General features: G+C 57.3%; 1 protein-coding gene across 1 annotated transcript; it reads right to left on the bottom strand.

The window, feature by feature from the left end:
- Positions 1-115: 115 nt before the first annotated feature.
- Positions 116-27,175, bottom strand: GYPC (glycophorin C (Gerbich blood group)). The gene is made up of 3 exons (XM_036422125.2): positions 26,750-27,175; positions 2,057-2,107; positions 116-723 (listed from the first exon to the last, which is right to left on the bottom strand). The coding sequence occupies exons 1-3, from the start codon at positions 26,784-26,786 to the stop codon at positions 527-529; spliced, it is 285 nt and encodes a 94-aa protein (XP_036278018.1). The 5' UTR covers positions 26,787-27,175; the 3' UTR covers positions 116-526.
- Between the last annotated feature and the right edge of the window lie 213 nt (positions 27,176-27,388).

Below are 27,388 nucleotides of genomic sequence, written 5' to 3' on the forward strand. Positions count from 1 at the left end.
TGTGTACCCACTGGCACTCAGGCTCTGACAGAGGCACAGTCACGCAGTGAAAAGCCACCACGGGTGGCATCTCGCTTCCCCAGACAGTGATGCTCATGCTGTGTGACTCTGGAAGCTCAGGTACGTCTCAAATTTATTTCCTATCACTGAGAGGTGGATCAATGGGAGACAAAGGTGCTTCAGCTCAGTCACCTGCTGCTCCCCCAAATGCCAAGGACTGACATCGGATGCCATTGTCCCCGTTAGCACGGCCTGACTCTTCTCTCTTCCCCAGCCCCCACCCCACTCACACCCAGCAGGGATGTGCCCTGATGACAATGGCACTGCCCAGAGGACCCGAATGTCCCCTATAGACACAGGCTGGCATCTGGAGGTCCCCCCGGGAGGGGCCTCCCTGCTGGCTCTTCCCCTCCTCCCAGCGCCCCAGCCCAGGGTTCTCAGGGGCTGCTCGGTGGTCTGCTTGGAGGCACAGATGGCGGCGTGAGGTCCGGAGCAGGAGGAGGGTGGGGGAGGGGAGTGTGGTGCCTCAGATGAAGTACTCCTTTCTGCTGCTGTCCCCAGCGTCCTGCAGCGACGGGTCGCCCTGCAGGGCCGCGTCCGCGCTCTCAGCAAACTCAGTGCCCTTGTCCTCGTGCGTGCGGTACGTGCCCTTGTGCCGGTACGCGTAGTGCAGGATGAGCAGGAGCAGGCCCACCAGGAAGACGGCCACGGCGGTGATCACTCCTGCAGGGCGGACACAGCTGTTAGAGCAGCGCTGAGGTCCTGACACAGGGTCCGGGCAGGACCGAGCTGGCCGTTCCCGCCACTCTCCTCCCTGCCCTGTGCGCTCACCCCTCCCCTGTGCCCATCTGAGTTGCCCCTCTCTCCTCCCTCACCCGCCCCTTCTGAGCACTTTGCAGACCTGGGGGCATGGTTTGTAATTCGTGTAAAGCAACTCAGCGGGTTTGCCTGGAGCGGAGCGGTTCAGGGGATCAGAACTTTCCATTTTAAACCAGGGCTTCTGGGTCTGAGGCTTAGAGGCACTGAAACCGTGGAGCTGGCTGCCTGCCGTGCACCATGGGCGAGGGGTATGGCCAAGGGGATGGACCGTGTGGGCTGGGTCTCCGGGACACTTGGGGGAAGTGGGGTTTCAGTGCTCCAGGCCCCGCCCACATCCCCTGAGCCCCTGGGAGGTGGGATCTGGGAAGAGTCTGCAGGGAGCAGGGGCTGTCTAAGCAAAAGCCAGAAGGGGCGGGATCTTGGGGGACATGCAGGGTGTGGACCTCATTTGGAACCAGGAGGGGAGAGATGAGGTTTGAGGGCTGGTCAGCAGAGCCAGGTCACAGGGGGGCGCGAGGTGACTGGTGAGCAGGGCTATGGGGCTATGGGGCCCTGGGGCTATGAGTCAGGCTTTTGTTCCGAGGCCACAGAGCAAGCCTCTGCTTGGCCTCAGAGGCAGGTTCACCCGTGCATCTTGGATGTTAGAGGCTACGGGAGGTTTCCACCTGAGGAACAGCATCCTAACCGTTCTGCCGCTGCGGACAGCACTGCTGTGTGTGGTGCTGACAGTGCCGTCAGCGGAGCGGGAGGGCCGGGGCCAGAGGCTACTGGAACTGAGAGCAGTTCGAGGGCGGCCTTCCCGTCTGCCTACCTAGTCAACCACCTGAGCTGTTCCGAGCGGGAGATGGAGTGTCAGGAGGAAACAGCAGGCTGCCTCCCAAACCCAGGCCCTCCTGAGCGGTTTGGGGTCACAACCGTGCCCAGTGGGTCACCTTTTTAAGGATGGAGGGTCGGGGTGTGGACCCAGGACAGGAACCGGGGGAGATGAGGGCACAGAGAAGAGTTCGGGGAGCCCTGTCCACCAGCACCCCCCCTAGACTAGCTGTGTCCAGCCCCTGATCTCCGTGACTCCAGGGCCCTGTGAGCACCCTGCCACCATGCCCTCCTCTCCTCCTCGCCACTGGACACCAGTTGGACACTTTCTGATGGGCCAGGCTCTCCCAGCCCCCCCCGCAGAGCCCCAGGGAGAGGGAGAGCACTGGCCCAAACCCTCAGCCGGAGGGCCGGGGCCACTCACCTGCCATGATGGCTATGTCCATTTTAGTCCACGCCAAACTGGGCCCGGGCCCTGTGAACAGAACAGAGGAGCCCAAATTGAGAGAGGAAGGTCCCCCCACCAGCGGCGTCTCAGCCCAGCCGCACCCTCTGCCCACAGCTCTGTGAATGGCCGAGCGGACTGGAGACAGCATGTTGCACGGGCCTCTGGCCAGGGAGGCCCGGAGCCTGCTTGGCCACTGATGGGGCTGATCAGCACAGCAGGAGCCATTGAGCCAGACCCAGGGAGGGTACCTGTGTGTGAGGTTGTGTCTCTCACTGCAAGGGTGCCTGAGCCTGCCCATGCTCAGTGCTCATCTCAGGGCACGGAGGTTGGCCCCTGCTGAATTCGGCACTTCACCACCTCAGCTATTCTCACAATGAGGTCAAACCAGACCATCTGTGGAGTGTCCGCCCGTGGACAGCTCGCCTGCACCGGGGCCCTTGAGCTGCTTTCTGTTTGTATATAACGTGCTCCTCACTGCAGTCCCACGCACATGTGGTCCTATGAACCCATCTCCCAGGAAGGACACCGAGGCTCAGAAAGTGACCTGCCCATGCTTGCACAGTTCGTCCAGTGGCAGCCGGGACTGTGGCTCCAGCGGGCAGCCTGGGCGCAGGATCCTGGGGGAGGGGTCGCTGTTTCTCAGGTGCTGACAGAGAGCAGTGGTCAGGCCTGGCCCCAAGGACACAGGCTGACCCTTCCCTTGTGTTTCTACCCTCACCGCCCCCTGCAAATGGCTTTCCTTGGGCCTCAGGGCCGGTGGAGAAAGCACCCACTCCCCTTTCCCAGCCCCGGGTCCTGAGCCAGGGCGGAGGTTCTGCAGCGAGGGCCTGGGGGTGAGAGTGAGGAGGCCTCAGTGAAGAGGTGTGGGTGTCCTGGGGCGAAGACACCTACTAGCCTGGAAACCATGAAGGGAAACGCAGGGCTGTGGTGAGCCCCCGGAGAGTGCCCGCCATGACGGTGTCCAGGAAGGCTGTGGACGGCCACCTGTCCGAGGGGGTCTGGGAGGAAGGGCCCGCAGCTGGCGACGCCTGGGGGTCTGTGTGGCTCGGGAGGAGCACGGCTCTGAGGGGCCGGGCCGGGAAAGTCCTCCTGGGCTCTCACGGAGTTTCTCCTTCCTGCTCTTGATTTTGGCCTTGAAGTTCTTATGAAAGTGAAGTAGAAATCACTTGACATTTGAAGTTTATTAACTGGCTTTTCTTCTTGGTAGATAAAAGGTCAAGTTCATTTTCTTTTCTTGCATGGTTTGTTGTTAGCACGCTCGGAAAAGAGGTAGCATTCAAGCTGCAACTGGGGAAATCGGCCTCAGGCTATAATGGTCCCAAAGAGAGAGGCAAAAGGCTATCGTCCAGCCCGCCACCTCTCCCGGAACAAGCAGGGCTCACGTGCCCGCCCCAGGCTCTGGGACAGGGAGAGGATGTTCTGTCCTCAGGCAGCTATGACAGTGGAAGGGACCCAGCGTGTTTCTGTGGACGGCTGAACTGCCAGCACGCCCTCCCTGTGTGATAAGATGCCCAAGGATCTGACAGAGCTACCTGGGTTGCGGGGTCTCACCACCAGCCTGGGCTCAGCAGGCCCGGGCTCTGGGCAGTGAGGAGGCTCCCCATCGTGTGTGTCCGGTGTCCGGCGGCTTCTCAGCACCTTCTCCGCCCAGCAATGTGTGCCCATGGTCAGGAACAACCCTGCCTTCGGGAGCTCACTGTGAGGCAGACAGAGCACCGGATATCTGTGGGGAAGCTCAGAGGGGGGTTCTCCGATGTTCTCAGGAGAGGAAGGCTTCTCGGAGGAGGAGGTCCCAGGCTGCCTGCTGAGGGCTGGGGTCAGCAATGCCAGCAGGAGAGCCGGGAAGCCTGTTCAGAGGACGTGGAGGAGCCCTTAGGGGAGTGGTGGGCAGGGCTCTGGGCCTCACTGACGTGTGCCTGGTCACCTCTGTGGGGCTGGGCTCCAGGCCGGGCTGGCTGGGCGCTGGGGAGCTTACCCATGTGCACCTCCCGCACGGCCACCCACCCTCTGTTCTGTGAAAGCGTGTGCTGCTACCTGGTTTGCTGACTGAATTCACAGGGAGGGCCAGGGGAATTGGACCGCCTTGGGCAGTGTGTGCCTTCCAGTCTCAAGGTCAAATGCTTGTCCTCATCATCACTCTGTGTCACTTTGTAACCCACCTTCCGGTCTCCAGGACCGCCCCAGTGCTGTGCTACGCAATGCAATGCTGCTCTGACACCATGCAGAGCCCTCCCTGGCCGCCCCGTCTTCCCTGCCGCCATGCCTGCAGCTACTGTGCGAGCAGTACCGGTGTCTGGCAGGCTACCACCCACCCCACGCCGAGGCCGCGAGGCCAGGTGGCAGGAGACGTGCCTCTCCGCTCTGGGGCAGAGAGCATCCGGCGTGGGCAGTGGGGGAGGTGGGCACTCGGCACTGAGGAGTGGACTGTGGGCAGTGCCAGCGAGGGAACCTCTTCCCCGCCCGCACCTGGGCCCTGCTCAGGGGGTTTGCACATCAGGGCGTTTGTTCTGGGCATGGGGCTGGGGGAGGGGAACTGGAAAGAAAGGTGAGGATGTGTGGTCACAGCCCGAGTGTCAGGGTCCAGGTTTCTGCACCTACATCTCCCTGCTTTTGTCCTGAACATTTTTTGTTTTTTAAACTGAGCCTTATTTAAACACAGGGAGCAGACTGCCTCAGTTTAGCCACAGGGTCTAATAGGAAGTAAAGGAAGGAATGCTTGGTCTCCATTCTTGTCCAGAGTATGAAACAGTGGGGCCGGGCAACATTTGAAGCTTGTGCTGAACTACGGCTAAGGAAGAACAGATGAACGGATTTGCCTTAAATGCCCTGAGCGGCCTCCTCAGGTGGCACGAGCTCCACCTTCCCCAGCTCGAGGTGAATTACGTCTCTGGTGTCGGGAACTTCTCGGGCAAGTTACCTCCACTCTGGAGCCCCCTCTCCTCCTGTGCAAACAGAGAAAGAAGCCTCCAGCCTCGCAGGGTCCCCAAGGGCTAGCCCTGAAGGCACTGTGCTCCAACTTGGTGGCATCAAAATGGCCTGGAAACATGTGTGTGCGCGCACTAGTGTGTGTGAGTGTGTGCACGTGAGTGTGCGTGGGGTGTGTTTCCAGCCACAGTCAGCTGTTTGGATAAAGGTGCATAGGAGGAGAGAGATGCATTTGCTTATCCAAGCCTGGGACATAAGGAGAGAAGGAGAAATGGTTGAGTTCAACTACTCTCTCTCTCTCTCTCTCTCTCTCTCTCTCTCTCTCTCACACACACACACACACCCACACACACACACACTGGGGACATCGCAGAAAACAAAGAGCTGCACGCTGGTCCTCCTGCAGGTGACAACGGAAGGAGAGACCCCTGAGCTGTGCGGCTCTGGACAGCGCTCAGACACAGGGACTGTGGTGGGCGCTGTGCGAGCTGTCTGTGTGCTCTTCTCTTCCACATCCAGTTCACAGAACAGGCCACCTGCTTATTGCAGGGCTAAAGTCACCGACATCGAGGCCACCGGAGCCTGACATGTGAGTTGTCTGTCCCTTCCCACTGCCTCCGTGTTTCGGGGCAGGGCAGCCACTCTGGCCGCAGGGCTGTTGGTCCTTCTGCTAAAGACCTAGTCCAAGTTCCAGAAGCTCGGGACTCTCGCAGCTGTCATCTCAGGCCTCCTCTAAGCTGCTCTGGCGTTTCTCACGTGTGGGCAGCTGGAGGAAGCTCCGGGCAGGCAGTGGCGCTTCGCCCTGCCCCAGGGCTCTGGGCCTTTGCAACTCCCCATCAGCCATCGAGTTGTAGTGACATCACCTCCTCCAAGAGGCCTTCCCTGACTTGTGCAAAGGTTCTTCCCATATTCTTTCAGGAGCAGCAAGTTTTTCACAAATAATGTAGGCTTTACAGATCACATATGGTCTCTGCTGTATATTGTTCTTCGTTTAACTGATGGTTTATCTTATACAACCCTTTAGAAATGTAAACAACATTCTTCGCTAATTGACTGTACCAAAGCCAGCTAGCTAAGATTTAGTCTGCAGGCTGCAGTTTGCTGAGCAAGTTGTTCAAATCACCATTAAAATGCTTTGCACATTGATTTTTTAGCTCCTACAGGACAGGGACTGAACTTTATGCCTCAACACCTGACACGATGCTAGGGGCATGAGCTAGTGATGCGGGATAAAAGACCTCGGACATGTCCCAATTAACTCTTTCAGCATTATTCTTTTCTAGACACCTCCATCTCTCAAGTTAAATAAATCACCGCCCCACGACTTTCCAAGTCATCCATTATATGGTCACGTCTCAGAGGTACACAGCTCCCAGTGAAGTCAATGGCTCTCACTCATCAAGCCTCATATGCAGCAGGTCTACTTAGAATCCCAAGGACACAGAAGTAAAGCTGACATCATGTGTGTGTTGTGTGTATGTGTGCATGCATACAAATGTGTATGCATGCATACAAGCCTGTGCATGTGTGCTCATACATGTGATTCAAGTGCACACCACTCGACCTCTGTGTAGCCAGGGTCTCACTGCCATGCCTTCTGTGGTCCCTGCTCTCCAGCGGGATCACGTGGGTAAAGCCTGACCACTGCTCTGGAGGCGGGAATTCACTTGAACAATCATATAATTGCATTTTCAGCACCATTAGGTACCTAATTACATGACTAACTGTCCTCGATCAGGCTCACGTGTAAATAATGATGATTTAATTAGCCACGCTCTGTTATTGGATTTCCAGAAGGCTCATCAGTTGGCAAACAGGAGGCAGAAAATGTTTTCGCCTTCCTTCAAGTTTGACAGGCAGGCTCCGCAGAGCCCCGTGTCCTGCTGCGAGGCCAGCGTGGTGGTGAGGGAGCGGAGGGTTCGGAGCCTCCGGGAGCCCAGAACGTTTGCATCCTGAAGACACAGCAGCAGGGCATGCCCAGGGGAGGCCGTGACCCGAGACAATGGCACCTCCTGTTTAGGAAGGACGGGAAGGCCTGGCCGGGAGGAGAGCCACCGGGCAAGGAGCCAGAGCGGGGCCACAGGGATGCTGCCGTCTCCCCCCGGGGGCAGGGCGCTGAGCTTCACTATTCCTGCCGTGCAGGGACCCCAGGGGCCCAGGCACGGGAGGCTGTGAGGATGACATGGGAGGACGCTAGAGGTAGGGCAGCAGGTCACACACACCACGTGAGAGCTGACACTGTGAGGTACTACTATGCCTTGGCTTTGTGGTAGGAGTCGTGTTTGGAAAGGGTGCTAGCAAAGAGATTTAAATATTGGGGTAGGCCGAAACCGGTTTGGCTTAGTGGTAGAGCGTAGGTCTGCAGACTGAAAGGTCCCAGGTTCGATTCCGGTCAAGGGCATGTACATTGGTTGCGGGCACATTCCTGGTAGGGGGTGTGCAAGAGGCAGCTGGTCGATGTTTCTCTCTCATTGATGTTTCTATCTTTCTATCTCTCTCCCTTCCTCTCTGTAAAAAAATCAATAAAATATATTTAAAAAAATAAATATTGGGGTATATTGCTGGGGGGTGGTGAGAAGAAGGGCAGATGCACATCAACCAGCTGCTCTTGATGGAAATCATCTTAGCCCGCTCCAGGGCGCCCTGCTGTGCAGCTCAGGGAGCCGCGGCTGTGTCACAGACAGTGCGAGTCCTGGCGTTCCCTAACCCCCTCCACACACCCCACACCACACACCACACACATACACACCAAATACCACAAACCATAAACCACACACATACATACCACACACCCCACACCATACACCACACACACACATATCACACACTAAACACATACACACCATACCCACCCATACATCCCACACATCCCACACATCCACACCACATACCACATACCACACACATACACTACACACACCAACATCACCACACACCACACACATATATGGCACACCCCACCGTCACACCACCTTTGCTCACACAGGGCCGCTGGGGGGGAGGTGCCTGAGCCAGCTCCTGGGACTTGGGCGCAGGAAGTGCTTGCTCGTTGCTGGGCAGTCAGACTTCCTGAGTGCCCCTTGTGTGTTAGGCTCCCCGTTCTCTGAGTGTCAGCACAGGGAAGGAGCGCCAGGAAGTCACGGATTCACCTCATCTTGCATCAGACAACAGACCAGGAAGTGGTCTGACCCTGGTGCCAGGCCCTGAGCTGCCTCTGGGCTTGGGGAGGAAAAGCCATTTCTCTTCACTGTTCTGCCCCAGGACCCCTGACCCCACCCTCCCTGTTTTCCTGGACGGCAGCTTCTCTGTGATACCCATGTCCCACATCACCCAGCACACTACTGCTCCATCTCCCCACCCCGACCCCAGCCCCCAGCCCCCAGCTCAGGTCTAGTGAGGGGTACTTCCCCCACATTAATATTTCAAAAGCAAAGATGCCATGAACACATTCATAACTCTTCTTCTGCCAGTTTGAAATCCCTTGATGCAAATCAATTGCCATCTAAATTAAATGTTTCTTTCATCGAACATGACAAACGCCCCGGAGACTAATCAGAAAAAGCCAGCAAGCTCAGATATGGAATTCTGTAGGGCGTGGTTGAAGCTGGACAGTGGTGGGTGTAAGTGACCAGCAGGATGGTGAACTGGTTCACGCCTGAGGTTTGGGGAGACCTATACCCAGGAGGCTTTGCCCACCTTCCTCATCGTGATCTCAGCACTTCAGAGCAGGTCTGAAACCTAACACACCATTTCAGGGGCAGGAGGGTAAGAGCAAACACGGCTTTCTATTCTGTCAGACTGGCATCTAATTTCTTAAGCAGGTCAAGTAACAGAGTGAAAACAGAGTGGACAAATAGACATTTGTCAGCTGGAGGGTTGGTTCCATTTGAATATCAGGATTAAGGTCTGCCAGATAAACCTGATAGTAGTAGATTTCAAATAATCTTATTATTTTTAGTATGGATGCTTTTATATTAAAACAAATGCAGGTTTTCTTTTAATTTTACACCTTTCAGAGAACTAGTTTGAATTGTGTTTTGGGAAATAGAAAAACTACAGTTTCAGTTAAAGGAAGAAAAACAAAGAATAACTAATCCTAGTAGCTATATTGAGTTTATTTCCCTCTCTTTTTTTTCCCTTGTCTTATTACTTCTCCTACCATCACTACCTCATTCAATATCATTAATAAACTTTACTATTTATCTGCTTGGTGAGTAATGGCAATGGAGAGTCTTAGAGATCAGGTTAGGGAAGCTGGGTCTTCTCCCGTGGGAAGTGAGCAAGTGAGAGATTACAGGGGGGAAAAAAAGAATTTTCTAGAAGTTCTGCAGTAATTCAGGGATGAAAAGAAGGAAGGCTTCTCTCTTCCAAGATTAAAAAAAAAATCATTTGAGAGCTGCCAAGAATGAGAGACCAACAGAACTGCGGATAGTGGACGTGGCGAGGGAAGTATGGCGTGAGGCTGGGGCTCCAGGAAGGCACACCTGCTAAGGCTGGGAGTCTTGAGGTTTAGGGAATTCGAGGTTCTGACAAGTGTATAATTACAAGTTGATGAAAGAGTCATCTCAGTGTGATAGGAGAGATAGAAGGGTTAGGAATAATGATTTATTATTTTGTATTTAAATATATTCAGTTATTAAATCACACACATTAAAGTATTTTTCAAACCATTTAAAAATTGTTTCAGATTTTAAAATTTATGTAAAAATCGGTTTTCAACCACCGTGGGAGACCTGGGTGAGAGGGTGGAAGGGATGAGTGAGCAGGGAGCCACACAGGCTTCCCGGGAAGGCTTTGTGAGAATAGCGATGCTCCACCCACACACTAGTTTTTGCCACTGGAGCCTGCGTGGGACTTGGGGGTGGGCTGGCTACGGCAGCCAGAGCCACGTGCTCCTGCTCCGGCTAGCCATTCACATCACATGGGACCCTTTGAGAACACCCATGCCCAGGGCCCTCTTCCTAGTGCTACCAGATAAAATGCAGGGACCCAGTTCTATTTGAGGTGGAGAAAAACAACATTTTTAAAATTTATTTATTTTTTAGTATAAATATGTCCTAAAAATTACATGCCAACTCCACAGACTGTTCAGTCCTTTTGTCAACTATCCAGATAGACTCCGAGTTTCCGTTAGGGACACACCCAGAGCCAAAGCCACAGGCACAGCCAGTCTGATTCCCACATTGTCATCTCACATGTTCCCATTCCACCTGCCCTAGAGCCCCTGTGGGTCACACCCATGTAGATCACATGGACTCCCTCTATTTCATGTTCTTGGGTGCTGGCTCATGCTGTTCCCCTGGCCTGAAATGCCCACTCCTGGTCTGTCTGGTGGACGCACACACATCATCCCACATTGGCCCACTCCACCCACAGGGGGATTTGTTCTGACCTTCCAGGAGGAGTGACCTCCTGTCACTGCAGACACTCATCAAACCTGTGTGGACGAAAGGAGCCACATGCTGATCTCACAAGCTCAGGGGAGGCCTGTGTGGCAGTCTTGTAAACTCAGAGACCTAAAGTAACCACAAAAGGTGGTCTGAAAATTAAATCTTTAACTACAAATAGGTTATACTGGGCAGTCATGTCCTAGATATTTCACCTGACAAAGATCAACTTAGATCTTCTTTACTGAGCCCATCTGCCTTCTGGCCCTTAAGATAATATATCTGTGAGATGTCTGGGTAACTTGTAACTTCCTTTTTACCTCGACCCCTCAGGGCACAACAAATGGGCTCCAGACATTCCCTCATCGTTATTGTTATAAAGGTAATTGTCAACTGTTAATTAAGTTAGAGTATCATGTATCCATCTCTGTAAAAGAAGCTCATGTCCATCATTTAACCTTTTACCCTATCCTAGAGGTTTCCCCAATTTGCTCTGTCCCACCTCCCTAATCTAGCACTAATGAATTTCATGTAACTCACCTACATCTCTTTTTTTTTTTAATTGCAATGTAACCCTTCATTCACCGGAGCATTACTTCAATTCATTGAGGTTCTGCTTCCCGGCATATGACAGTTAGGCTCAAATAAACTCACAAAAATTCTTCACAGGTTTCAATGTTGTTGTTTTTTTATGTGAACACATGTCAGAACGGACTCTTGTCATCGCGGGAAAGGCAGTGGCATCTTCCTCCGGATGCCCCAGCATTTTGCGGTGTGGCCGGCACATAATAGGTAGTCATCAAAAGCTTACTGAGCGAAAGCTCCCTCAGTTCAGTAACATGCAGCAGAAAAGTCATCCAGACATCTGCCGCCATCGCTAGACCAATGCACTTGAGCACCCACTAGGTGCTGGGTGGTCAAAACCACCTCCGGAGCTTACCTCCCACACTGGTTGTGTTACATGCGCCACTCCTGTGGCTCTAGTGACTCAGAGACACTCTCACTGATTTCAGGGGAGGGATGTGGGGGGCCCCTCTGCCTTCCCCAGGCACCAGCTCACCTGAGCAGCCCCGGCTGGCCTCTTCCCCCCCAGTTGGCCCTTCCTCTGGCTTCCGCATTTGCCAGCCTTGGTGCCAGGGAGAGTCGCATTTCTCCATATTTCAGTTGCAATCCCAGGCCTGGAGACCAGTCTCTTTCTCAGGGCAGACTGCCTGCGTGGTGCTGCTTAGGGGTTTGAGTCAGAGATGCCGCCCTGGCATTCCGCTGGCCCCCCCCACCCCTGCCCCCGCCAAGGTCCTCTGAAGGCAGGACTCATTCCCGGCACCATCATGTGGTCACCTCTGGGTGGCAGCACCTTCCAGGAAAGGCTGCAGTCACTGGCCAGGGTGCCCTGCGGCCCTGCCTGCCCTGCAGATTGGATAGCTAAGGCCAGAGAGGCCCATTGTACAGACTGGATAGCTAAGGCCAGAGAGGCCCATTGTACAGATTGGATAACTAAGGTCAGAGAGGCCCATTGTACAGATTGGATAACTAAGGCCAGAGAGGCCCATTGTACAGATTGGATAACTAAGGTCAGAGAGGCCCATTGTACAGACTGGATAGCTAAGGCCAGAGAGGCCCATTGTACAGATTGGATAACTAAGGTCAGAGAGGCCCATTGTACAGATTGGATAACTAAGGTCAGAGAGGCCCATTGTACAGATTGGATAACGAAGCTCAAAGACAGCTCACTAACCCAGTCTGCCCTCCCCTAAGGGTAGGAAGTTCACAGTGACCTAAGCCTAGAGGAAAAGAAGTTCACTTTTGAAGGTAGGATTTCTGCCATTAAGTGGGGTGCGCGGTGTGCATGGAGAGTGGGGGATCAGTTCTTTGTTCTCCTTCTAACCAGAGCTCCCAGGAAGGAGGGAGGCAGCCAAGGGGCCAGCAAACCTGGCAGCAAACCTGGCTGCAAACCTGGTCACACGTCAGACAGAATGCCCGAAGCCCTTCCACTTCTGAGCTGCAGCGCCCTGCCCATAAAACGCAGTGGGTGCCTCGGGGCAGCTGAGCGGGTGCAGATCCCACAGGGAGTCGGATACACGGTGGGTGGGAGGCTCAGCGCCCGCCATGCTCCTAGCAGAAGGCCCCTGTAGAGACGGCTGTCCCAGCAGCCCTCCTTGCCAAGCCACTGTCCCCATGGCTCCGCAGTCCCATCGCTATGGCCGCCAGCAGCCTGCCTCGGTGTCCCGGGCAGGGAAGCGCCCTGGTCTCCGGGTCCCTGTTCTGAGGGCTGGGCTCCAGGTGTGGCCTCAGAAATCAGCTCTGAGCGGCCAGGCCTGGACCCCTTATCAGCACCCGCCCTGCCCGTGCGGACAGGGCCCCCCTGCAGCTGCCAGATAAGAGTTTCGCTCTGCCCTTGTCCCTCCGGGGCCTTATCAGCGGCCAGCCTGGGGAAAGCCATCTCCATCCAGAAAGAAGGGGAGGGAAGAAAAGTAACGCCCTTGCATCGGGACAGTCACTCGAGGAGGGCTGCCGGGCGGGCAGCCGCCTGTGAGGCCAAGGGCTGTCTGCAGCCAGTGGTCAGGGCAGGCACCCATGCACAACACGCCCCCCCCCTGCCCCCCGCACGTGGAGACCCCCACGTGGGCCTCCGGGCACAGCTGAGCTGAAAGTGAGGGCTGGCTCTCTAAGGGCGCTGACATTGGGGTGCCTGTGTGTGTGTGTGTGTGTGCGTGTGTGTGTCCATACCCGTGGCCAAGGCATCTCTCAGGCGCTCCTCAGGAGTCCTCCATCTCTTCCTCCCCCTGTAAGCTCTCTCCACAGGCTGGCCCAGGACCCAGCTCGCAGCCCCTCGCTAGAGTCCACTCAGGTGACTAGGGGCTTCTCTCTCGGGGTCACGGGCCGCCCAGAGGTCATGGACAGGGGCGGGGAGGACCCACATGCAGGAGGAGGTTGGAATCCCAGCAGCCTCAACAGCTGAAGGAGCTCCCTGCCAGCTCAGTGTCTGACTTCATCTCCTGGTTTCCTCTTTCCACCCTCCTCCCGGCCACAGCCTCCTCTGCCTCAGGGCCTGTGCGCTACTGTGCTCTCCGCCTCCCTGTCTCCTCTCAGAGACTCCCTGCTTTCTTCCGTTTTTCTGAAACATCACCTCCCCGAATGGAGACTTCGGTGGCCGTGCCTGAAAATGAGGCCCCTCGCCCCTGTGGCCTCCTCTGCCTCCCTCCCTCGCTTGATTAGCACCAGCTGACAACTGCATACCACACCCACTTCTCTTGTGTCCATCTGTCCCTCCCGCCAGGCTGTGAGCTCCCCTTAGGGACCTCAACCGGGACTGACACACAGTTGGTGCTCAGTAGATGTGCATGGGCTGTTACTCCTGGGCCACAAGCTTGCTGGTGCCAGGGGCAGAGGAAAAGCACAGGGCACAGATGCAGACACACCAGGGTTGGACTCAGGGGCAGCCTTTTATAACTGGTCAAATTGGACACACTTCTTCCCGGAGGCTCCATCTCCAAACCGAGAAGAGGGGGGAGGGTTACCGTATTTTCCAGTGTATAAGACGACTTTTGAAACGAAAAAAAGCCTGCTCAGATTGGCCAGAGTCAGAGAGGTGGTCTATTAAAAAAAGAACTGGTGTTGCCTCAGAAGTGGGGGGTAGTCTTATACAGCGAATGTAGGCCTAAACCTATGTTTTAACTGTAAAATTAGGGGGGTCGTCTTATACGCCGGAAAATACGTAGGTATGGTGGACAGCGCCATGTGGGGTGGGATATCCCTTGCCTGGACCCTGGGTGAGAGGCCCGGCTCTTGGAAGGCATGGTGAGGGGCTGGCTCTCTAGCTGAAGGCCAGGGAGAACCTGTCCCATGAGTAATCATCCCGGTCAGGTGCTGAGGAAGTGCAGACCTGCGGACAGGCCCTAACCCTAACCCTAACCCTAACCCTGAATGGAAAGCAGCCTCAAGGGCCCTGGACTCTGAAGGAAACCATGGATCTCATCAGCCTTGGACTGAAATGTCTTAAAGATGTGCTTGGACTTTCTCAGCACTGTTTGCTTTCTCAGTGAGGGACCAACACCTTTTCACACAAACAGTTGCTTTAAAATAACATGTTCTAGAAGGTCTTTCAGAAGCTCCACGAGTCTTAACAGGCCATGGCCTGGGGCGATCCCCACAGCCTGGTGTTGAATGGAAGGAGTTAAAACGCCCCTGGAGCCCATGTTCTCTTACTCCTCCTGTGACAGGAAACTGCTCCACGGTGAAACTCCCCGTTTCCTGCCCACGTGAAGGGGGTCAGAGATGGCTAAGGGGTTGACCACTTGGGCTCAAGTCACAGCCCTGCCATTCACAATCCAGTCCTGAGTCCTGAGGCAGAGGCGTGGCCTGCAGATCCAGCTCCCAGGCAGGACAGGCAGGGAAGGCTGGCTGCCAGGGACTGCCCGGCTCACATTTCCTGGCACGTGTGACAGGCCAGCCCAGCCCGTCCGTAGCGGGCACCGTGCATGCCCACAGTCTGTCCTATTTTTACATCCTTGCCACTTGCTCTACTTAAGTCATTCCCTGGTGTTAGGCCGTTCTCCACAGCAGCAGCCCTGGTCCTGCTCCTTCTGCACAGAATCTCAGCCCAACAAGAGAAAACTCCATTAGCGGAGGAGAAGCCCACCACCATTTAACACTAGCCGTCAGAATCAGCTGGCAGTAGGTCTCGGTTTGTATTTGGGGTTACATTATCTGAACTCATTCTTTAAAGACACGGATTATCTCTTTAGCTCTTTTCAGTGAATAATCGCAACACTCGGACATTTCGATCTGGAAGCTGAACTCATTCGATAGGAAATCCAGAACCCAGAGGTCTGGGTGCTTTTGATCCCTGCGATGGTGTGCGCCTCGGTGCCCAAGAGCCCAGCGAAGCTTCGAAGGCGGGCTCCTGTGGTCCGCTGTCCCCTCCTCCAGCCTGGGCAGAGGATGGGGCACACTGTAACTCTGCGTGTCCACTGGCGGGCCAGGGAGGTTCATGGTGGACAGTAAGCATCTGTGAGGAGATGGTTTCATGGTAAAATTTCCATCCAGTTTCCTTTCCAACTTCTCAGATGACCTTCCCGGAGCCTTGGGGTTCCCAGGGTTTGGAAAGAGCTATTCTCATGGGATCAGCTGGTAAACGTGGGCAGCGGGGTGCACACTGCCAGCTGGCTATGGCACACGCTTCCCCCCAAGGAGAGAGCACGTAGTGCCTCACAGGATGGAATGTCCCGTACTGAGGGTCTTGAGGTCCAACCCCCAGAGCACCATCTTGGCAGCAGAACAGAGTGAGGGGGCCTTGGGCAGCCATTCCAGAAGGTGCCATGAAACCCGCAGTGTCCAGAGATGACAGAAAGGGGAACCAGGACGGGGGCCTTGGAGTGCGGTCACCAGGCCACTCACTCCCACACAGCTGCGTCAGAGGGGTTTCTGTCACCTGTATGTTCACACTTCATCTGAGACTTTATTTTGTGGAAATGTCATTTCCGATTAAAATCCCTGCAGTGGAAACCTGTGGCTGTGACACCTTTTTGGTGGCGTGGGGACCCCCGGAGGCAAGCCATTCTCCTGGAGGTGCCTTCATTCCTGAGGGGATGAGCCAGGGGTGGCCGCTGGTCCGGAGGACACAGTGTTGGGGTTGGTGTCGACACCACTTCGCCTCCGATGTTGCAGGCTTTGCTCCCACCCCCTGAGGCTCAGCCCCTGTGAAGGCACAGCCTGTGCCCGGGTCTCCCTGCTGCCCTGCTCGGAGGTGGCACCCTCTGGTTCCACTCAGAGGCACCGGCCTGGGTGTGGGTTCCCCAGAAGTGGACGAGAGCTGCGGGCTCCTGGCTGTGTCACCTGCTACCCAAGGGGTCACTGGGAACTTGGGACTTATGAAAGGACCCCTGTGGAGTGATGGGCTGGGAGTGAAGAGAGGTGTGCATAGGTCAAATCTGGAAAGTGCCCCAGAATTTAACTCCTGGCACCAGATCGTGCGCGGGGTTCCCTGCCAGAGGGAAGGCCGGCCTGGTTAGGGATCACTGTCTTCGCGAACAGACTTGGGGTGGGTTTGAGGGGGGAATGCAAGGGAGAGGCAATGCTGAGCCCCACCCTAAAATAACCCAGACTACCTCGCTGAACCCCCCACCCCATCTGCCACCGGCTGTGGGGTCTGGCTCGGGTGAAATGGGACAGAGGGGCTTTGAGAACGCAGCGCCGACAGCCGGCACACTGCGGACACCCCGGATGAAGTGGAGAGACGGTGGAGCCTGGGAAATGACGGTGCAGAGAGGAGCTGGAACACACACCTAAGGCCAGTGATGCAATAGGCGGCAGTCCCTCCATGGCTTCCGTTACCTCTGAGGGTGGGGTGTGGGGAGAGTGGTCAGTAAGCCCCACAGACCTGCCTGCTGTGCTCCAGACCAAACTAGACTCCCAGAGAGCACTGCTCTGCCTTGAACCTGGGCTCACAGTCTGTCACTGAGAAATGCAAGGAAGTCGTAAGGGGCATATGGGTGTGCGTTCCTATGTGTGTGTGTGTGTGTATATGTGTGTGTGTGTGTGCATGTGTGCATGTGAGTGACTGTGTGGATGGATGTATGTGCACATACCCACATGTATGCACACACATGTACGTGTGTGACATGTCTCCACACGTGTATGTATCCATACCTGTATATATGTGTGAGTGCCTGTGCACATACATGTGTGTCCGGGTGTGTATGTGTGAGTGCCCATGGACATGCATGTGCCAATGCATGTGCGCACACACACGGGCGTATGTATGAGTGCCAGTGTGCCTGTGTGAGTGCCTGTGCACATGCATGTATGTGTCCAAAACTGTATGCATGTACATGTGTCCATGCAATGCGTGTCTGTGCATGTATGTGAGTGCCTTGCATGCATGTGTGTGTCCATGCCTATATGTGTATGAGTGCCTCTGTGTATGTCTGTATGTGTGAGTGCCTTGCACATGTGTGTGGTGTGTGTGAGTGCCTGAGTGTATGTGTATGTGCCTGTGTGTGTGAGTGCCTTGCATGTGTGTGTGTGAATGTCTGTGTGTATGTGTGTGTGTCTGTGAGTGTGAGTGCCTTGCACATGTGTGTGAATGTCTGTGTGTATGTGTGTGTCTGTATGTGTGAGTGCCTTGCACATGTGTGTGTGTGTGAATGTCTGTGTGTATGCGTGTGAGTGCCTTGCACATGTGTGTGAATGTCTGTGTATGTGTGTGTCTGTATGTGTGAGTGCCTTGCACATGTGTGTGTGTGAATGTCTGTGTGTCTGTGTGTCTGTATGTGTGAGTGCCTTGCCCATGTGTGTGTGAATGTCTATGTGTATGTGTGTGTCTGTATGTGTGGGTACCTGTGCACATGTGTGTGTGTGAATGTCTGTCTCTGTGTGTGTCTGTATGTGTGGGTACCTGTGCACATGTGTGTGAATGTCTGTGTGTGTCTGTATGTGTGAGTGTCTTGCACATGTGTGTGTGAATGTCTGTGTGTATGTGTGTGTGAGTGCCTTGCACATGTGTGTATGTGCGTGTGTGTGTGAATGTCTGTGTGTCTGTGTGTGTGTCTGTATGTGTGGGTACCTGTGCACACATGTGGGTGTGTGCAGGGCAGGGAGGTATGGGTAACGTGGGGTTAATGCCACAGTTCCTTCACTTGGGTGACAGGCAGTCCCAGCACCTCAGCATCACTCCGTCCTGAACCCCACTGACAGCCTGAGACTGAGCTGCTGTGGCACAGACTCACCCACGGTTACCAGAGGCCTCGTCCCGTCTTCCCGCCTCCGACGCCGGCTGTGTGATTCTCACCCGTCACGTTCCTTGTCTGAGCTTCACTTCACTTCCCTGTCAGAGGGGGTGGTAGCCCTGAGCGAAGGCAGGAAACCGACTTGAAAGTGCCAGCGAAGTGTAACGCCTACGGTCCCAGGCCCCGCATGGGAGATCTCAGCAACAGACAGCTGCCGCTCTGTGGAGGCGGTCCCAGACTGTGGGGCATTATTCCCCGCGGTGCCCTGTGTGCGCCTGCCCAGCGGACAGGAACTGCGTGGGGGCTGGCCTCAGCTGAGGACCTGCAGGCCCAGCGGCCCCCAGCCTCTGAGCATTTCAATAGCAGCTGCTGGGCCGACAGGTGGGGGTGGCGGAGGCAGAGGCAGAGGCAGCACAAGGGGCAGAGGCGAGGGAACAGAGAAAGGTTGTTTCTTTGAGGCCAGGAGAGTGACCTCAGGCTGCATGGAGTGGGCAGAGGGCCGGGTCATGGCCAGCCCCTGCGTCATGGTGGGCCTGTCCCGGTTGTGGAGGGCCAGCTCAGGGCTGGCAGTGCCAGTGTGCAGAGAGGCCCTGGGGAATGAGCTGTGAGTGGCAGTTTCAGTATTGCCACGGCATTAACATATCACATCCCTGTCCCATGTGCATCCCGTGGGTGTGGAGTAGCCCCACACCACTCACCAGGCTGCCTGGGCCTGGGCGAGGACCCACACACGGCCCTGCACCCCAATCCAGAGCGACCACGGCCGCTCCAGCAGCTCCACACTGTTCCCTGGGCGGGGCCTCTTCCCACTGAGGCCCCGTCTCTGTCTCTGCCTGGCCTCCCTCTGTGTGGTCTCCACACCCTCACCTGGGGGTCCCCGAAATCACCCTGATCCAGAGAAAGCATCCCCCTCATCCTTCCCCTTGTCTGGGTACATCTTTCTACAAGGAATATGAATTTAAAAGCCAAGAGAGTAAGAGAAAAAAAGAGAAAGATAGAAAAAGAAAGAAAGAAAGAAAGAAAGAAAGAAAGAAAGAAAGAAAGAAAGAGAGAGATGTCTGGCCAGTCCAGGGGTCACACACACTGGGCAGGCCTGCTGGAGAAGGAGTGTGAGCAGGAAGGACTGCTGGGGAAGGAGTGTGAGCAGGAAGGAGTGTGAGCAGGAAGGAGTGTGAGCAGGAAGGAGTGTGAGCAGGAAGGACTGCCGGGGAAGGAGTGTGAGCTGGGGAAGAATTGTGAGCAGGGAAAGGAGTGTGAGCAGGGAAAGGAGTGTGAGCAGGGGAAGGAGTGTGAGCAGGGGAAGGAGTGTGAGCAGGAAGGAGTGTGAGCAGGAAGGAGTGTGAGCAGGAAGTGCTGCCAGGGAAGGAGTGTGAGCAGGAAGGGCTGCTGGGGAAGGATTGTGAGCAGGGAAAGGAGTGTGAGCTGGGGAAGGAGTGTGAGCAGGGAAAGGAGTGTGAGCAGGGAAGGAGTGTGAGCCGGGGAAGGAGTGTGGGGGCTGGAGCAGGGGCAGCCTCGGAGGCAGCGGAGCCGGGGAGCAGGCAGGGTCCGGTGGAAGAGCCACAGTGTGGGGACCAGCAGGCCTCAGGCTCTGTGGCCTGGATGGGCCGCAGTGTGACCTTCACTGGCCTGGTGCTTGGCCTTCACCGGTCCCTTCTCTCCCCAGTTATTAAAAGTTGTTTCTTACAGTGGCACTGGTGTAAAAAACATAACGCTTAGTCCTAAAGGTTCACTTTTCCTTTCCGAATTTAAAGGAAGCACATGCTTTTGTGGGTCTCTAGCACCGTAGGCCCAGCCAGGCGCCTGGAGTGCAGGTAGAGCCGGCCGGGGCCTCCCCGGAGACCCGCCTCTGCGAGCAGCTCTGGTTGCCGGCCTGGTTCCTAGGAACCTTCACCCTCAGGCTCGGTCCTCACGTGCAGAACGGAGATAAGAATGCCTCCCATGCTGCTCAGGGTGAAGTGAGATAACTTAGTCGAAATGGAGCTTTGAGTCAGCGAGAGTGGAGAGGTGTCACCAGAGGAGGAGAGGGGTCAGGACACTTTATGGAATGTGTAGAAAAGGGGGAAAAGAGATTGTGAAATTGAAGGAAATAAAAAATGGACTCCTCTGGGTTTCCGGCCATAACTAAAATTAATTCACTAAAATGGGGACCTTCAGGGTGACAACTCAAACGGCAGGCGCCCCAGGGCCTGCCAGCAGCCCAGCCACCATGGAGCTCAGGAGGGTGGCTGGGAGGGGAGAGGAGGCTCTTCTGGGAGAGGCCGCTGTGAGCTCAATGGCAGTCCCAGGGGGAAGGAAAGTGGGACTGAGGGAGAGACAGGAAGGGGGAGCACCTATGGGCTGTGGCCAGTGGCTCCCTGTGCAGGGACAGGGCCTGGAGGGGAAGGCACCCTGTGTAGGGACAGGCCCTGGAGGGGAAGGCTCCGTGTGCAGGGACAGGGCCTGGAGGGGAAGGCTCCGTGTGCAGGGACAGGGCCTGGAGGGGAAGGCCCCGTGTGCAGGGACAGGGCCTGGAGGGGAAGGCCCCGTGTGCAGGGACAGGCCCTGGAGGGGAAGGCCCCGTGTGCAGGGACAGGGCCTGGAGGGGAAGGCCCCGTGTGCAGGGACAGGGCCTGGAGGGGAAGGCTCCATGTGCAGGGACAGGGCCTGGAGGGGAAGGCTGTGTGCAGGGACAGGGCCTGGAGGGGAAGGCCCCGTGTGTAGGGACAGGGCCTGGAGGGGAAGGCTCTGTGTGCAGTCCCTGGAGGGGAAGGCCCCCGTGTGCAGGGACAGGGCCTGGAGGGGAAGGCTCCGTGTGTAGGGACAGGCCCTGGAGGGGAAGGCCCCTGTGTGCAGGGACAGGGCCTGGAGGGGAAGGCCCCGTGTGCAGGGACAGGGCCTGGAGGGGAAGGCCCCGTGTGTAGGGACAGGCCCTGGAGGGGAAGGCTCTGTGTGTAGGGACAGGCCCTGGAGGGGAAGGCTCCCTGTGCAGGGACAGGGCCTGGAGGGGAAGGCTCCATGTGCAGGGACAGGGCCTGGAGGGGAAGGCCCCGTGCGCAGGGACAGGGCCTGGAGGGGAAGGCTCCATGTGCAGGGACAGGCCCTGGAGGGGAAGGCTGTGTGCAGGGACAGGGCCTGGAGGGGAAGGCCCCGTGTGTAGGGACAGGGCCTGGAGGGGAAGGCTCTGTGTGCAGTCCCTGGAGGGGAAGGCCCCCGTGTGCAGGGACAGGGCCTGGAGGGGAAGGCTCCGTGTGTAGGGACAGGCCCTGGAGGGGAAGGCCCCTGTGTGCAGGGACAGGGCCTGGAGGGGAAGGCCCCGTGTGCAGGGACAGGGCCTGGAGGGGAAGGCCCCGTGTGCAGGGACAGGGCCTGGAGGGGAAGGCCCCGTGTGTAGGGACAGGCCCTGGAGGGGAAGGCTCTGTGTGTAGGGACAGGCCCTGGAGGGGAAGGCTCCCTGTGCAGGGACAGGGCCTGGAGGGGAAGGCCCCGTGTGCAGGGACAGGGCCTGGAGGGGAAGGCCCCGTGTGCAGGGACAGGCCCTGGAGGGGAAGGCCCTGGGCTGATCCAGGGAGCTCTATCACACAGGCCACTGAGTGGCAGGGTCCTTCCCTGAGCGGGAGGGGATTCAGTGAATCCTGGACCCACATGGCTCTCTGTGGAGATGAGGCTTTGTCTGCACAGCTTGGAACTTCCTTCTCTTCCTTTCCTCCCTCCCTCCCTCCCTTCCTCCCTCCATCCCTCACTCTCTTCTGTCTTTAAAGTGTCTTCTCTTCCCCGTGGAGCAGGAGACAGTCACAAAAAGGAGACTGAGCTGCTGGGCCTCACGCGCTCCCTGGCTGCTCGCACTCACTGCAGCCCTTCTTTGATAGAAACATGAGGGGCAGGCGGGTTGGAGGCAGCTCAGGGCTCAGGGGGGAGCAGCTTCCCGCAGCCATTGCTGGCTGCCTCCCCTGCGGGACTGAGGCCTGGTCCCGCCTCAGGACCTGGGCAGACTGTGCCATGCTGTTGCTGGGTGCTATTCTCTGGGTTCAAATGGGCTGCCAGAGGGAAGGCCTGGGAACAAGGGAACGGGGCAGTGGGAGGGCACCGGCTCTCATTCTGGGTGCCCTCGAGGCATAGCGAGTCCAGTGAGGAAGGTGTACGGGGCACTGTGCTGGGGACTTGACCCAGGGTGACCCCTCCGGTCCTCAGACACACCCTGAGGCAGAAATGGTTATTACCCGTTTACCCAAAGAAGAAAAGCTAGAATTTCTGGGGCCGATGCAAAATGAAAATGTGAGTCCCCTTTCCAAACTTAAGCATTTTAAGACGGTGACAACAGAGCGTTAAACCTGGTGAGGGTGGGCCCCCTGAGGGGGGGAGTGCTGGGGCCCATCTGCATGTTGTAGAATCTGTTCTGGGTTGACTTTCTGTGCATCTCAGTGTATTATTCACGAACTCCCTAGGTGAGCTGAGGCCGGGACTAGGAACTCTCGTGTCCGGTTTCCAAAAGGCGCCTCGGCCTGTGGAATGGACACTCCTTTCACTTCCATGTCACCCTCTGAGCGCCAGCCTGTGCCAGGCCCCCTCGGCGGCAGGTGAGTCTTGGAGACCCTGGAGGGCAGAATCCTGTAGGCGGGCAGGCCCGGAGTCTGTCGGGGCTGAAAAGTGTCCCCAGGGCCCTGGGGGGGGGTGGTTCTGTGTTGGGAGGGCACGGGAGGTGGCCTAAGTGACACGCAGCTATGAGCTGGGCAGGCGCTGCCTGTGTATGTGGAGGGTAGGGTGGGGAGTGCGGGGGCGGGGCGGGGGAGGGCCCAGAGAATGGTGTGGGGCTGAAGCAGGCAGTTATGAGGATGCAGCCCTGGAGGCAGGTGGCCTGGACACGAGGAGGGCCGTGGAGGAGGCTCGGAGAAGCCTGAGCTGGCTGGCACGGCAGGTGGAGAGCAGCTGGCCTTGTGTGGCTCAGGCCTGACCACAGACAGGGAGCCTGGCGGGCAGTGGTGAGCCGAGGCTGGACCACAGGCCTGGAGGAAGAGCATGGCTGCCTGGCAGGCTCTGAGTGCCTGTGCCACAGTCTCCCTGGTGCAAAGCTAAGCCGTGATGCCAGGTGGGCTCCCAGGTGGAGGGCAGCAGGGACGGGGTCAGCAGGCCCACTGTGCCCTCATGCCCCCTCAGGTTGGCCTCGGAAACTCTGGTGTCCCCAGCCTGGCTGAGGCCTCTGTTCTGGGGAGCCTTACCCCCGAGCTCCGAGAGAAACAGGTAAGAAAAGGCCGGGGAGACCAGGCTGCGGGGTGACCGGGGCAAGGCCCGCCACAGGACTTGGCATGTGATGTGGTGCTGTTACTTTATCAAAACAAAACAGCGGCGTCCGCAGCCAGGCGGAGATTACCAGCACCTGCAGGCAGGGTTTGCAGTGATAACGTCAGCCAACAACAGCCACAGATACCACGCTCCCGGGCTCGGGGCCAAGCTTTATTCCCTGCCCATCACGTGATCCTGTGAAGGGCCGCTACTGCTCCCATGTACAGAGAGGACACCAAGGCTCTGAGGCATTGTGGACCTCCCCAAAGCCAGTGAGGGAGTGGGGTCAACCCAGGCGACTCCACAGCATGTGGGGGACCCGGGTCCCTGCTCTACCACCAGCTCGCCACGGGAGGGAGGACACCTCACTGACCTCTGGGGCATTTCCCACGGGGGCAGGAACCTGACAGGAACCTGAAAGGCCATGAAGAGGCACTTTCCCTGAAGAAGAAAGACACTGTCCTCCAGGGGCACAAAACCCCGCCCAGCCTCACCTGTCAGGGCAACTTTCATTGGCACAATCACGTGATCTTTTAGAGGGCAATTTTCCATATCTATCAACATTTTAAAGCTACACACACTTTGTCCCAGAAATTAAATTCTGGGGGGATTTATCCTGAACGTATGCGAACACATGCACGTACAACTCTACTTACAAACCGAATGGCAGAACTGTGCCTGGTTAGAAAAAAGTCAACCTAAGACTGTACACAACCCCAAGGTGCATTGAGGAGGAACTGGTGTAATCTTTCACATCGATTCTTAAGAAAAACCGAGACGCAGCAGGACACACAGAATACGTTTCATTTTGTAGAATGAAGAGTAACTGTATACACACGCAGCGGTCCTAGGGTTCTGATAAAGCAGTAAGGCGCCTGCCTGCCTGGAGGCGGGCAGAGGTGTCCTTTTCCCAGCATTCGCTCTCTATTCACTGTTTCGATTTGCTTTGCTTTGAGCTTGTGTTTGCTGGCCCATGGTGTCTGCTCAGTTTCTAGAAGGTGTTTTGCTGGGGCCTCACAACAGCATTTGCCACCCAAAGAGGCAAAGTGACTTGGTTTGCCAACCTTCCCCCTGGCCTGGTAAGGGGCCTCTTCCTGCTCATTGTAGATGGGCTGATGTGCTCCCACTGCAAACCCGGAGTGCTCACTCCCCCACACCTGTTTCCCGGGGCCCCTGCAGCCCCCAATAGCTGCCCAGGCATGGCGCCCTTGGAAAGGCCCAGTGGAATAGGGTCACCTGGCATTGGCTCTCTTCCACTGATGCCAGGAGGGTAGAGCAATGGCTGAGATGGAATTCCTTTGGCACTAGCTGCCATCCTTCCTGCTCTGTCTCTGAGGCAGCACATTCTCCACGGGCTGCAAACCTGGCCCTCTCCTTACTGAGCGCCGGCCTCTTTCATCCAAGGGCAAGGCCGTGGAGTTCTGCACAGACTCACTGCCATCACTGTGGCCTCTGAGCTGCTGGGAGCCTAGCTGGGTAGGGCAGGCCCGGCCTGAGGGGTGGGGAGTGGGCGGGGGGGGCGGGGTGGTGGGGGGTAGAGGGTCCTCTCCATTCTGACCTCCAGTTCAGAGGAACAGCGATGTAAACTGAGACATCCTGCCCCAGTTAGCAGCAAGCAATAGGCCCAGGGTTCTCCCTCAGCGGAGAGCCTGCCAGAAAACCAGTCCCGAGGGAAATCTGGAATGGTGTGCAAGTGGGGGCTGCATCCCCATCCGTTCCAGGAGGGCAGTGTTTGCAGCCATTGGTCAAGGTCTGAAACCTGAATTCCAGAACACTGCTGGGGGAGGGGCTGGGGAGCTCTGGGGCAGGCGGCCTGGCCTCTGTCCACAGGGCCTGTCCGCAGGCCTGCACTCCCTCAGCACCTGACCCGGACGATTACAGGCGTTCTGTCCCCAAATCCTAGCGCGGCGCCCCCCTCCCCCAGTATGAACTTTTCAATGCACACATACTCTAAGACACATAAACATGCTGACACACATGAACTAACAGATCCACAGTCTCCACACGAACAAAGATTCCGGACATGTATCTCACTTCTCATGCCTCAGTCTCTGTGCTGAGCCACGGACACACTGCATTCTCACAACCCCATGAGGAACGGCTTATGTTCCCATTTGGCAGACGATAAAACTGTGGCTACGAAGGTGCTTGCCTCGGGCCGGTCGTGGCTACTGAGTGGCACACAGGATGCGATACAGGCGGCCAGGCTCCCACTGTGACCCGCCCTGTGCGTGCCCAGGCCCTGCTGAGCCAACCACGTGCACAGAGGCCACAGCACAGACACAGACCTGGCCCCTCAGCCTTCACAGCCAACGGACAGGTGTCACCAATAGCCGTATTGTTACTATATTAATGACTGACATGGTTACATTATAGACGCAGGAGGTTATTCGCAGGAGGTTATTCCCTCACAATTTCTAAGGCCTGGGCTAGGATTGGGGTAAGAGGGCTACACATTCATTCTTTTTTTTTATAAATACATGCTTAGTTTTTGTTGCTCAGCCCGGGGAGGCGTGGGACAGCCCAGAAATGTTTCTGGGCAGCCCCTGTGACTGGCAGGGGGTATGATTTCCTGTCCCCAACAACACGCGGGTTTCCCAAAGAAGCAGCCGTGGGAAGTGACAACCACTTAAGTCATGGTGGAGGGAGCACTCCCTCCCCATCTCAGTCCCTCCCCAACCGGACAGGGCCTGAGAGCAAGTATGGGGGTGGGGGCTGACCCGGGTTTCTCCCAAGGAGCCCAGTCCGGCCTGGGCGGCCCAGCAACAGCCTGCCTTCCTCTCGGTGCCTAACCTCCGCGCTTCTTCGGAGGCACCGACTTACTGTTTTAGGGGAAAGTTCTGGCCAGACACTCCCCGACCTGCACGCACAGAACACACGGGCGGGCGCGATGGCAGGGCGAGCGGAGGCCTCTCCAGGCCCCCGGCGCACCGTGCGCGCCAAGGCCGGGGCTGCAGGCAGGACCCGCGCCGGTGTGTGTGTGTGTGTGTGTGTGTGTGTGTGTGTGTGTGTGTGTGTGTGTGTGTGTGTGTGTGTGCAGCGGGGGGGGGGGGGGTGCGGAGCGGAGGGCGCAGAGCCCGTGCAAGGGTTCGGGAGCCCCGAGTCCCCCTCCAGGGTGGGGGTGGAGGGGGAGGTGGGGGTGGGGGGCAGGTCCCTCCGGGCGCGGGACAGGGGGCTCCTCCCTGCGACCGGGCTTTGCGAGCCTTGGGACGGCGCGGGGCTCGGCCTGAGCCCGGCGGGCACCGGGTCCCCCAGTCCGGCAGGGACGGCCGTGCCCCGAGTCCTGGGCCGCTGCGCCCTGTGCGGGCCGGGCTGGAGCCGGGCTGGAGCCGGGCCGGAGTTGGGCCGGAGTTGGGCCGGAGCCGGGTACTCACCGGGGCGGCCGGGCGTGGTGGCGTTGAGGCTGCTCATGGGCGGGCCGGGGTCCGGGGCGGCGGCGGGGGCCGGGGCCGGCGGGGCGGGGCGCGGGGCCGGCGCGGACCCTCCGCGGCCAGAGGAAGCGGCCCTGGGTCGGCTGCTCTACGCGGGCCGAGGGGAGGGGCTGCGGCCCAGACAGGCAGACTTCATTCACTTTTTCTGCACACTCGGCTGGTGGGGTTTCCACCCTTTTTAAAAAAAATGCGCTCCCGCCCACTTGGGAACTCTTCCCCCGCGGACTCCAGGTGCCCCGCTCCGGCGGCGCGGGGCTGGGGCTGAGGGCTCCCCTCGAACGGGACACTCCCGATGGGACGGGCTGCCGGCCTGGGCGGACGGTGACCAAGTAGGGACAGACCTGCCTGCATTTTGGCTGCTCTGCCCCGGGGGCGGCCCCTCGCGCCTATGGTTCCGGGCCAGGGGCGTTCTTGCCTGTGGCCCCTAGGGGGCGCTGTCCCAATGCACCACTAACGTTTGGGAAGGATTCACAGCAGAAAGGATGGCCGGCAAAGGCCATGGGCTTTCATTGGATCGCGTTCGTCTGGGCTTCCGGGCAGAGTGGAAGTTTGTGGAAAATCCATTTTACTTAGACAACGAAA

This window comes from Pipistrellus kuhlii, unplaced genomic scaffold, assembly GCF_014108245.1.
Source record: "Pipistrellus kuhlii isolate mPipKuh1 unplaced genomic scaffold, mPipKuh1.p scaffold_m20_p_7, whole genome shotgun sequence".
Classification (NCBI taxonomy): domain Eukaryota; kingdom Metazoa; phylum Chordata; class Mammalia; order Chiroptera; family Vespertilionidae; genus Pipistrellus; species Pipistrellus kuhlii.